This window comes from Leptinotarsa decemlineata, unplaced genomic scaffold (genome assembly GCF_025532065.1).
Source record: "Leptinotarsa decemlineata unplaced genomic scaffold, Ldec_3_MD MMD2_tig00026314_RagTag_RagTag, whole genome shotgun sequence".
NCBI lineage: Eukaryota > Metazoa > Arthropoda > Insecta > Coleoptera > Chrysomelidae > Leptinotarsa > Leptinotarsa decemlineata.
In genome coordinates, this window is record NW_027412684.1 from 8,045,963 (window position 1) to 8,059,609 (window position 13,647).

Sequence of the window (13,647 nt, forward strand, 5' to 3'; positions counted from 1 at the left end):
CTGAATCATAGTCACCAATGAACGGAATAACAATTTGAGAGTATTTGATTCAAAGTATTTAAAGGCACTATTATTAAATCCTGATATTTTGAATGCTGTAGCTGTAATATACTCGGTATGTGATGAAGAGTTGAGTTCCTCATCAAATATAATTCCTATGTTTTTTATACCAGTGTGAAGACAGCCATGGGTTTCATTCACGAATCAGGGGAATTCACCGCTAATAGAATGGAGTGCGCCAAGCCACCATTGGTCGTTAAAATTCTTAGATAGCCTATGAAAATTTGTATTTAAGGACATTCATTGTAAGCTACGAAATCAGTAAAAAAAAATTGAATTTCACCTATAACAATACTAGATATCATTGCAACCCCTTTCACTAGAACCAATTTGTACCTCAAGCCAAAATCACCCCCTCCTGCCTCCCTTCATATTATTTATATTGAAAAAAGTTATATCTTTTAAAAAAATAGCACTGCTGGGGATATTTTGTATCCAACAATAGTATTATGTTTTCTGTGGAACCTATATGGTCCTCGATTTTGTCGGGGAAAATTACACCCCTTGCAACCTCTTCCGTCATTTAAATATAAAAAATATCTTCTGAAAAAATAACGCTGCTGGGGGTATTTTCACATGAAACTAAAGTATTTGGAGTATTCTATAATACCTATATTGTCCTCAATTTTGTCGTCGAAAATTACACCCCTTGCAACGCCTTCCATAATTTCGATTTAAAAAATAATAATTAATGTTGCTAAGAATATTTTACATGGATTAAAATATTCAACGTGCTCTATAATACCTATATGGTCCTAACAAATCACTCTCTGAAGTTTCGTACCGTAGATGGGAAACACCCTGTGTAATAGAGTTACACAATACAAGTGTTTGATCACTTAGATGCCAATACTCTATTATCACTTCATTAAGGTAATTGTATTATATTATTATTATTATATTATTAAACAATTATATTATTTAAATTGAAAAGGTTATATTTTTAGGAGTGTTATATAATGACATAAGTAGATCAAACTTCCATGACATAAAAAAATCGTAATTTATGAATAAATTGTGTGTTTTTTCTTATATTGTTATCCAGATTGGTACTAAAGAGCCCTAAGGCAAGTGCCTTAGCGCTAAACATCGATGTGTACCAGTGAGGATGACAGTGTTTCATGTGAGTGAAATTTTTACTTTCATTTAATATATTGAGTAGAAGTCCTGTGAATGATATCTGATTCAATTCCATAGTGAATGTTTGGAATGCAAACTGAGTAGAGAAAAGTGTTTTTTGCATAATTCAGTGTTCATATAAAAGTATTTGTTTCGAAAGAATTTTTCTTTAGTGTAATTCAATGTTTATATGAAAGTAGTTGTTTTAGGAGGACTTTTTCTTCCAGCTTGTGTCTGAAAGTTACTTCTTTGCATGATCTACACATCTATGTATAGAGTTACTTCTAAAATTGATAGCCTCCTTCCTTATTTGGAAGATTCCCACATTTTTTTGTATCAAGATGGAGTCGCTCAGAAGAGAAGGATAGGAGTACCGAGTGCCATGATGTAAGTTAAGTTAATTCTGAAAAAATACCACTGAGTTCTCCTATTAATGCAGAGCTAAGCTGTTCTATCAAAAACGTCAAAAATATTAACAAACCGAATTTTCTCATTCTTTGTGATGAAACTGGTTATGGCCTGGGCAAAACTTTTTATCAGAGCTATGGTAATACATTTAACATCAAATCAATTATCAAACCTAGCGCCTATTTCGAAAATGTTATCGACGATGTTATTAATTTATCAAATAATTTCTCTCTCGATGACTACATAATAATTATGGCTGGACCTAATAATTTCAAGGCAAAAAGATATCCATCTTTTAAAATACTGAACAGCAAACTTAAGCATTGCACCAATACAAACATAATCCTTTCCTCAGTACCATACTGCAGGAATCATAAGATCAATGACATTATTTATAGATATAATTTTGCATAATGATTATGCAAGGAAACTGAACCATTATGCAGAAGGAAATATTTCTTTTCTGGATGTCAATAATTCTGAAGGTAATCTGCTGAGAAATGCTGCCATTCTGAAGAAGATTACTGAATCAAATGTACTAAGAAAAATACAGGAGTTCAATCTGAAGTTCGTGCCTGTAAAAAATGTTTTATTTTGAATTTTCTATCTATCGCTGTAAGGCAAATAATTTATATATTTTGTGTATATATCGTTCTCCCTCCTCAGATTTTAATATATTTTTGAATAATTTAGAATTAATACTGTCTCAATTATCTGTTAACTGTTCTTTGATTGTTGCCGGTGATTTCAATATTAACTATAATGATCTTCAATCGCCAGCCATCGATTCGCTGAAAAACCTACTTTTGTCATTCAACTTAACTATGCATGTTAAATCCAATACCCGTATCTCACAATTTTCGTCTACTCTCATTGACTATATTTGTAGCAACTTTGATGATCAGAAAGTATTATGTTCAGTCAGCTCTTCTGGTTTATCTGACCATGAGGCAGTTTGCTGCTCAGTGCCGTTCTGGTTGTCAAAGAAGCAAAACAAATGTAAATATGGAAGACTATTTAGCAGGGCAGATTATAATAGGTTCTATCAGAATTGTCTTCAGACTGACTGGGAAATTATTCTATCACATAATGATCCTTTCCCTTTATTTCAAAACATCTTAATGGATGTATTTGAGGCATCATTCCCTATACAAAAAATCAAAATTAAACAAAAAAAAAAACACGGTTGACAAAAGTTTCTTCTATTAATATGCGGTCGATGCATTATATTCGGAAATTCACAAGCAATCTTTATTATTTAAACTACTTTAATAATTACCGTAGAATTTATAGATTGACAATAAAGTGAGCAAAAAAAATATTTTACAATAATAGACTCAGTGAGTCTGACAATAAGATGAAGGAGTCCTGGTCAATTATAAATGACTTAAGAAACTCAAAAAAAAAATGTAACATTACTCTAAGTCCTAATACTATAAATGACTTTTACTGCTCTATTGCAGAAAATATGAGTAAAAATATTACTAGCCCTTAAGATCCATTAGTACATCTAGAAAATTTGGGCGTGGATGAGAACCTATCTCTGTATGACACCAACATCAATGAATTAATTGAAATCATGATGGATATTAAAAACAAAAATACTGCAGGCTACGATAACATTTCGATCAAAATAATACAAAACCTTCCTCCTAGTGCCCTAAATGTACTGGTTTCACTAATAAATGTATCCTTTCAAACAGGCATATTTCCCCTTTTTCTAAAAACCTTTGTGGTCATTCCTCTGCATAAGGGTGGAGGTTCTGATGATCCCTCTAATCTACGCCCTATATCTCTCATACCAACCATCGTAAAAATCATTGAAAAACTAGTCAAAAAACGACTACTTGGATTCATAAATAAGCATAACATCATCAATGAAAATCAATTCGGGTTCTAGAATAATAAAAATATGCACGATGCTACTGCTACTGCCGCAGTATTTTGTGACCTGTCAAAGGCATTCGACTGCGTTGATCACAAAATACTGCTGAGAAAGCTCCAACGTTATGGATGCAGAGGAGTAACTCACAAATGGTTCGATTCCTACTTAATGGGACGGACGCAAATGATCAAAACATCTCAACTTAAAAAAAAGGGAAATTAATTCTGGAGTTCCACAAGGTTCTGTGTTAGATCCCATTCTTTTCTTATTATATATTAATGATCTCACCAAGCTCAATATTTCTGGGAAGTTTACCTTATTTGCAGATGACAATACCATACTTTGGAACAATAAAAACACTTGTGAGTTGCACAAAATAGTCTCTGCCGACTTGAAAAAAGTTAAAGATTAGTGTGATTCAAACATTTTATCTTTTAACTTAACTAAAACAAATTTATTATCATTTAGATGCTCAATCGAAGAACTTTTTTTTGAAGACAGATCACTGGAATCTAAAAATAACACTAAATTTTTAGGCGTCTTTATTGACCAGAATTTAAAATTTGTGGATCATGTTAAACAACTCACTAGAAAAGTCTCCTCTGGCTGTTATGCGGTTAGAGTGATTTATAAAGAATTGGGGTTCAGCACTGCAAAGATTGCGTATTATGCACTCATATATTCTCACTTACGCTACGGAATACCGTTTTGGGGAGCATGCAGTCCAACTTTATTCAAAAGTCTATTGATTTTACAGAAAAGATCAATACGGTGTATAGGAAACCTTAAACCAAGAGACTCCTGTAGAACCTTCTTCAAAAAACATAATATTTTAACGGTAACTGCATTATTCATACTGGAATCTGTGTGTTTAATAAATAAGTATATATTAAATTTTGCTGCATCCTCTTCCCATTATAACACCTGAAACTGCAGACACACTCTGAAACTCACTGTGCCAACAAAAAACATTACCAGAGACTCCTTATTTTACAACGGTGGAAAAATGTACAATCATTTGCCTATGGACATAAGATCTGCCAATATGAATGACTTCCAATTCAGGAAGTTAGTCAAACAATTTCTATCTGATAGACCCTATTATACTTTGGATGAATATTTTAACGATAGCTTTTAACTGACTTATGCATATTTTTTATCCTTACTTATTAAGGAGCTCTTAAGTTGTTACTTTTTATGACTACTGTTTTATAAACTTGACTTTTACTCTTTTATAGATACATATCTTTTATATCCTCCATTTTAACATAGTTTGTACCCATGCACTATTCATATTTTTATTTCAGTTGGTATGTATTGCATTTTTTTAAGTATGTACTACACAAGCTTTGTCTACAAGATTATGTCTTATGATAATAAAGCATATTATTATTATTATTATAGTAGAAAGCCAAAAACTTTCTTTCCAAAAAAATTATATTATGTTATTATATATTATACCTACGATATATCTGTTAAATAAAGAGCAAAACATTCTGGAATATACTTTTAAAAATTAACCTAAAATTATAGGCTGAAAATAAATATAAAAATTTCCACGACAATATTGGGGACGCCAAATAATATTGTTTCATGTAAAAATATACCCAGCAGCTGTGTTTTTTCAGAACTTATGATATTTCATATCGGAAAGATGGAAAAAGTTGTAGGGGGCGGAATTTTCCTCGACAAAATCGGGGACCACATAGGTGTGATATAAAACACCCAATTTTATTGTTTCATCGAAATGATGAAAGGAGTTGCGAGGGGTGAATTTTTTTCGTAAATGTCGAGGACCATACACGTTGAATATTATTATTCCATGTAAAAACATTCTCAGTAACGCTAATTATTTAGGAGGCAAAACTTTTTACATAACTATGATGGAAGGAGTTGCAAGTGGTTGAATCTTCCGCGACAAAATCGAAGACAATATAGGTGTTACAGAATACACCAAATACTTTCGTTTTATGTGAAAATATCCCCGGCAGCGCAAATTTTTTGGAAGATATGATTTTTTGAATCGAAATGATGAATGTGGTCCCAGAGGGTGTATTTTCCGACACAGAATGTAGGACCATATTATAAAAAAAATCTGTTTAAAATCTGTTTTTCCGTTAACCAGCTGTCGCACCCCTACGAACGACAACTCTCAGAAGTCGAAACTTGTGCGAGCTAAGGATTAAAGAGGTCTTACCTTTTAACGTGTGATTCCTAACACGGGTTGGACGATAGCAAGTGAAGATCGATCGTTCAGACTAGGGCTTGAACCATCGTCCAACACGGCAGTCAATTCGAGTGAGTGAACAAATCACCCACGCCGAACCGCTTGGCTACCGACCGACCGATTATATCATTATAGAATAGGTATTATGGAATATGCTGAATATTTTTGATTCTTGTGAAAATATCTCTAGAAGCGCAAATTTTTTGGAAGATATGATTTTTGAGTCGAAATGATCAAAGGGGTTGTAGGGGGTGGAATTTTCCGCAACAAAATCGAGGACCATATAGGTATTATACAATTTGTTGACCTGGTCAATCAATTTTTTGTCTACTTCTTTCATGACTTTTATCAACTCCTTTTCTATTGTTGTTTGCTTTGTTGGTGTTTTGTTGTTGTTGTTGTTGCAACACCTTCGTTCTTCGTTTCTGACAAAATAACCTCAAAAACTCCTTTATATCTTCGTTTGGCATCATCTCATATTCTAGTAGCGGGTTTGAAAACCCTGATAGTTACATATTCGGTAAAAACATTGAATTTTGATTTACAAATTCGCTAAACATACATGTCATGATCCATTTTTTCATTTTCTCTTTTGAAAGTCCCTATTGTTTGCATTAATTCCTTCCGTACTCAGGAGATCATCTGAGGACGCTTACTTGGTTAACGAAACGCGCATCGAGAGCCCGTAATTTTTGTTCTGGTGTTGGGAAAGTGGTTTCAATAATTATGAGCTAGATAGTTAGTATTTCGTTGACCTATGCTTTCGATATTTCCTGGCAAAACGATAGTTAGGTATTTTAAGAGATTTCTTGGAATAGTAGTTTTATTTTACCTTGAAGACATTTTTCTATATATAGGAAATATGTTGGCTGTGTTAATTGTTTTTCTTAAGAATTTTCAGTACCCATTTTTTAATAACATGAACTCCATTTAAAAAACTGATATTTACACCGCCCCAGCCTACTATTCTGTATGAAAAAATAGATTCCATCCCCTTTCCTAATGCTCGTTCTTTGCACGAACTGATTCAACCTGTCTTGTAGCTCAATGATTTCTCGTAGGTGTGTATATCCGCGCTCGCATTCCAGTATTTTCCCATTCACTACTCGGATCCAATTTGATTGCTGAAGCACGTACTGATAAAATGCCACGGGAGGTGGTCGAATTTCTGTTAGTGCCGGTTCATTTGCTAGTTTGCTTTGTTAGATTTGCCATGGGCGTCACAATACTTTAACTTGAAAATGATTTATTTCAAAATCAAAACATAGAACTATTTTATTCGGAGATCAATTCTTAAGTCATTCCATAAGCACTGAAAACTTGAAGGTTGATAGAAATAAAAATTCTTCTGAAGAGTGGTTGGCATCTACACCATGACTCTTTATATATTCTCAAAAGAATCCTAATGGAAAACAAAATTTAAAGATTAACTTTTGCAAGTGCAACAGATAAAGATGATGACTCAACCTTGTATATTCACTCCAGTGCGTAATATGCAGAAACTAACAGTCCAGTGAATATATGTCTGATTGTTCAACAAACTCTTGTGATATTCGAAATTTACACTTCTGTATTAAGATGAGAGTTATTATCCGTATTCGGTGTGTCTCTGATTGAGATATATGTCGCTGGATGAGCGAATTAATTTGATTGCCATATTAGCACAAGCTGTATTAACAATGGCAGTTTCTGAAATAACTTAAAATATGGATGATCGTAGTACGAGAAGGACTAGTAAAATCGTTAGTATATCAGAGTTTACTATTTTTAATGTATGACTGAAAGTAAAATCAGACTAGGAAAAGTTTTCAGGAATCGTTTTCAAAGGATCATTTAATAAAATCCACATTATTAAAAAACTAGATACATGTTCAATTTATTTATCAGTGTCACTATTTTTCGGGTTCGAAGGATGTGGATTTTTGAAATTTCTTCCTGACGTTTCGCGAGTGGCTGGCTTCTTCAGAGTATTACACATCCTGGATTGATATCCGATGACTGTCAAAGGATAATAATCTGCCAGCGAAATGTCAGGAATAAATTCCAAAAATCCATGGCCTTCGAACCTGAAAAATAGTGACAGTCAAAACCTCGGCCGCGAAAGCCTCAACTATTTTGTCAATTATATTTATATAATAAGATAGATATTATTAATCGTAAAAAAATCCAAAATCAATTAGACAATTACTTTGTAGAAACCTCAATTTTATAATTTTTCAAGTTCCTTATATGTAGTATTAAGCCTCATGCACAATCTCGCATCAGAAAGGCTCCAGCAGTCATGACGTCGGCGTGTTGCAAAATGCAAGTGTTTATTTTTTTAAAATTAATTCAACCCGGCCGCCGCTGGTTTTCATCGATCGACTGTGAATTAGGCAAGGTCGCGCTCAACCCTACTTTTTGTCTCTTGATTGTTCTAGGTGTTGCGTCGCTTCAAGAATGATCCATCGGCTTCCAAAGACTTCCATTGGGATATATAAGCCTTACCAACAGACAGAGGAGGCTAGTCTCGTTGAAAGTAGGAACACTTGAAATGGAGGCGATATTCAATAAACAACCACTGATATTCTCGATGTGAAAAAAGATTATTCTAGTTTCCCAAAATAGGAAACTTTTTCCCTATTTGTCCAACCTTGTAGGTAGGTCTTCGAGGTATCAATAGTGGAATCAACCAAAAATATACTTCGGCTATAACGTACCTGATTAAAATATTCACGTGTCATGCAGCCAGCCGTTTTTTTCTTTCCGTTCTCAAATTACTTCCCAGTCGGAACGAAGTAAACGAATTTTTTTTGGCGCGACCTGCCCGCATTTATCAAATGTTATTTTAATAAAGAGGAACATATTTTTTGGAAACAGGTTGGACCGAAAATTTGATAAAAAAAATATGCACAATTAGAAAACGTATCTTCATTAAATTCAAAAATAAATATGTACAGTGTATTTCTTTAATGTCCCCCCACTTTTATTTCTTGAACGGGCCAACTCAAAAAATTGAAATTTGGGATAATGAAATTAATGCATGAATACTTTATTTTGAAGTGAAATTGACAGATGAAACTTTCAAGATGGCGACTGGGCACCACCTGGGAAAAAGTTAAATGGAAAGGGGGGTCTTGTGACACATCTTGTTGAAGTTTGAAGTTCCTGACAAATGCTTCACAACCCTAGAATATAATGTCAATATCTTTAACTACTACAAAATGGCGGAACTTTTAATAATTGCCTGAATACATTGACATTTAACTACATAATATGAGGTAATAAGCTTGAGGTCAGTTCAGAAGATGCTCGAAATGGTTGCCTTGAACTTCTTGACAAATGAACAGCCTATTCAATATTTCACGCCAAACATTTTCGAACACAGTAACGTCAATATCTCTACAAATATTTATTCATCTTTGCCGTACATCCAATATTGAAGCAGGTTCAGTTTCATACACCTTTTGCTTCAGAGAGCCCCATAAAAAAAGTTCAAAGATGTCAAATCTGGCGAGCGGGCTGGCCATTCTGTACGACCGCGACGGCCAATCCAACGACCGGAAAAAGTAGTATACAAAAAGTTTCTTACTTGTCTGGAGTAATGTGGTGGTGCTTCATCTTGTTGGAATACAATATCCATATCGAATTCTTTAGGATTCGCTTAAACTATTTCAGTGATGAGAGGGTCAACAGTAGTTTCCAGAATATTCAAATACAGTTTCCCTTTTAAATAAATAATAAATAGAGGTCCTACAATATGGTTTCCCAATATTCCTGCCCAAACGTTAATTTTTTCTGGATATTGGGTATGTGTTTCCCGGAAAACGTTAGGGTTGGTGTCACTCCAATAACGGCAATTTTGTCTGTGAACATATCCGTTTAAAAAAAAGGAAAATTTGTCACTGAAACAAATATTGTGCAGATAGGTAGGATGCCTTGCAATAGTTTCCGTCATGATTTCGCAGAATTCTGTTCTTTGATCAGAGCCATCTTCAGTTAATTGGTGTACCATTTTAGTTTTGTATGGATGAAACATATTCCTCTTCTGAAAGTCTCCACACAGTAGAAGGAGACACCTCACAAACATTCGCGACGGAATAAGTAGACTGTTTAGGATTTACTACAATCTCACCAATTATTTGCACTTGCGTTCTTCCGGAATGGACGGATGACCTGGGGGCTTTTTGTTATGTACACTACCGGTAGTTGTGAATTTGGATACAAATTCTCTCAAATATTTTCTACAGATAGGACGATTCGGAAAACGTTCATTGAAAATCCTTTCGGTCTCGTGAAAGTTATGCGTCGCACCGTAAATATCGATATTAATGTGTTCCGCCATTTTGTAGTAGGTGAAGATATTGACTTCATATTCTGGGGTTGTGAATTATTCGTCTGGAACTTCAAAATGATGTGTCACAAGACCCCCCCCCTTTCCATTTAATTTTTTTTTCCCAGGTGGCGCCCTTTGAAAGTTTCATCCAATTTCACAAAATAAAGTATTCATGCATTAATTTCATTATCCCAAATTTCAATTTTTTGAGTTTACCCCTTCAAAAAATAAAAGGGGGGGCATTGAAAAAATGCACTGTATAACTCAACTAGATAATACATTATTCTAGTTAATCTGTCAAATATTTTGTAGGTTTTCCATATTTTTTCTCTGTGTCGCCTATTTCAGTGGTACTGCCACTGGACTATTAACATGCTTTCTAACTTATCAAATTTCCTTGTTGGTTAAAGTCCAAGATAACTAAATTACGTTAAAATAAATCCTTTTTTCATAAATGAATCATCAGAGATCACGTTCGTTATTGAAATGAACATTGTTCCAAGTATTTATCGTCTCGACAAAGTGCAAATTTTGAATATACATTATCTGTTTGTTCTTTAATCGATTTATTTCCACTCGATATCGACGGTACACGACAGCGTAACTTTCCATTATTGTTTTTTACTTGTAATGGAATTTTCTTTATAGGTCGGTATGGTTTTATGTACGCCAAGTTGCCGAAAATGGACTACGTTTGGTGTTTCAGCCTGTTTGATAGTTTTTGGAATAATACTAGTTTGTATGTGGAGCATTATTGTGAAAGGGATCGTTCAACATGTAAGTTTCAATCGTTTATTCGATATATTTTCAATTATCCACTTATTTGGTTTCCTGACTAATATGATGATCATTTATTACCTATTCAGCTATCACGCACGTATGTGATTTCTTTGAAAACACCTGATAATCGTTTCATTTGAAATGATGGTTTGCAAACTGACAACAAACACTATCATAGTTCAAATCAAGTGGCGTGCGTAAAAATACATTAAGTGAAAAATTGAACATTTTACTCGTACTAATTTTCAATAGTTTGTATTGTGATCGAGTATCATCAAGCGCCACCTTTATTTAGGAAGCAAAGACCTGAATTTTTCCAGCTTTTACTCGCAAGTTGTGGCCAATTACTTTTAAAGGTTTTGAAACTTTCCTAATATTACGAATCTAATTCTTCCAATGCATTTTTCATTACATACGGTGAAAACGCACAAGCTCAAATTCAAATATAACAATGGTGCCAATACAATTTCATTTTTTTTCAATAACTCATTATTCATTACATGTTTTGTTAATTATGCGGTTATTTTCGTGTAAATATATATCAATTGTATTTAGTGAATACGTGAATAACAATTATAGTAACATTAATTGTAATATTCTTTTTGCTAAACTAAGAACTATCCGCCATTTGAGTTGAGAAAAAATAAAGTTGATGATGGTGATAGAGATACGAAACGGTGGATGAAAAATCTAAAAGAACCATCAATGTAGCGAAGAAAAAGTGACCATGAAAGTATTAACTCGTATTTCGTCTTGTTTCCATCTAAAGTCGTCTATAGTTTCCAACGTTCCAATGGTGAGAGTCAAATTTACTGTGTATAGATAGATATGCCTCAATCGAACGATCTTGTAAATTCTGAAAATTCTCCACGTTCACTGGATAATTCACTACTACAGTGATGTAGTAAGCGGGGTGCTGCTTGGGTGCTATTGATCATTTTTGATCTGTTTAAAATCTGTTTTTCCTTTAATCAGCTGTCGCCCCCATACGAACGACAACTCTCAGAAGTTGAGAAACTTGTGCAAGCTAAGGACTAACGAGGTCTTACCTTTTAACGTGTGATTCCTAACATGCAAAGTCATTCAACAGTTCCTGAGCGAAGTTTTTTTTGGTCAAAATTCAGCCCAAAGCTGTATATTGGCCAAACAGGGAAAGCATTTTCCCAAAGAATTAAAGAGAATAAAAGTACTTTTGTAAATAGAAAGACCAATTCCACATTTGCAAACCATCTATTGATTGAGCAGCATGAATTCAACCACGATTATGAAGTATTTCATTTCCTAGAGGATGGTTTGACACTCAATCTTAACAAATTTAATTGAATTATTTTTCTCTTCCGAATGTGTTTTCTGATGGTAATTAGTTTATTACATTTCCATTTGATGACTTTGTTATGGTGTTTGAATTTTTGATTAGTTTTTGCCTAATCTCAGATTTTTTCCACAAAATCTTCCCAAAGTTCTATATTGGACAGTTCACATTCAAATGAAAGTTTTTTCAATATTAAGTGCTAAGTTCGATTCACACCAGTTCTTGACTTTCATTAGATCAGTGTTAATTTTTTATTCGAGACTTTTGGATCTTCATCGTGAATTAACTATCGACGGCACTGAACTTGCTTTTTAAAAATTCTTTTATTGTTACAAAAATCAGAAATTATAGAAATACAAAATATATGAAATTATGCGTCTTGTTAGTTTGAAGAATGAAATCTGACTGACTCGGGATGTCAAGCTCCGAAGATGTCTGCAAAACACAAGCACCACAGGAAAATTCCTCCGTTCCCAGAGTGGTGCCTGTTCGAAAGTAGCGATTCACATTGGATTTTAATCGCTGGAGATTAAATCCATTTGGAAAAATGTTCTTGGGAAGTTTATTCCACATAAACGCAGTTCTCCAGATGAACAGTGAAATTCGAGGTGTACTGAGTTGAACCTCAAAACGATGAGCAGCCACAATCCGTCGCGTATTTCTGATATGTACCGCTCTTAGTGGAATCAAATGTGCCAAGTCATTTGAACACTTCCCATGAAAGTATATATAGAAGAGAGACAAATCTCCAACCTTTCTTCGATGTTCCAGGCTATCAAGGTTGCAAGTGATGTTCATGTCTCCAATCAGACGAATGGCTCTTTTCTGGGTGGAATGCAGCAACTTCAGGGTATGTTTGGGGTCAGAGTTCCATACATGAGAACAATACTCCAAAGAAGGTCTGATCTGAACTTTATAAAGCATCAAAAGTTGCTGAGGTGTGTACTATGACGAGACAAGTGTGTTGTCGTCAGCAAAGCAATATATAAGTCGTTTTATACAATAGATCTCTGGGGAACACCAGCGTTGATGGTGAACGTATTCGACAGATATCCATCGACGGCCACTTGCAGGGAACGTTCTTTTAGGAAACTGAAGAACTGTACACAGAAATGATCCAAGCCATAGCATCGAAGTTTTGCAAGCAAACTCTCATGCCACACACGGTCAAAGGCCTTAGAGATATCAAGCGCAACAGCTCTTGATTCTCCATGTTTCTCGATTGCGTTATTTTCCAAATATGGGTGACATACGATAGAAGGTCGCCAGCTGATCTTTGTTTCCGAAAGCCATGTTTATGAGAACTGTCTTGTCAGCATCTGGAACAGGGTGGTGGTTAACCCTGAAGAGGCATAAGCCTATAGCAGGGCCCCACACAACACAATACACATTCATAATTTTGTAAATATCTTCAAAAATCAATAAACATTTTTGACTTGACTTGAGGGTGGTTGTACTGCTAGATCAGCGGGATTGTCCTAGGTGGTGAGGTAATTCGTGCCAAAACAGAGTTGAATCTTTCAATTAGTTTGATAGTTCGT

General features: G+C 34.4%; 1 protein-coding gene across 3 annotated transcripts in view; it reads left to right on the top strand.

Moving 5' to 3' along the window:
• Positions 1 to 13,647, top strand: part of LOC111507183 (protein croquemort) — a 184,680-nt gene that overhangs the window by 141,308 nt on the left and 29,725 nt on the right. For 2 of the 3 annotated variants that reach the window (XM_074181615.1, XM_023162461.2), the window contains one exon: positions 10,663 to 10,791. In XM_074181615.1, coding sequence (XP_074037716.1) covers positions 10,669 to 10,791 — 123 coding nt within the window. In that variant the 5' untranslated portion in view covers positions 10,663 to 10,668. Of the gene's footprint in view, positions 1 to 10,445; positions 10,603 to 10,662; positions 10,792 to 13,647 lie in introns of those variants that run through there. The other variant, XM_023162464.2, reaches the window with a different exon arrangement.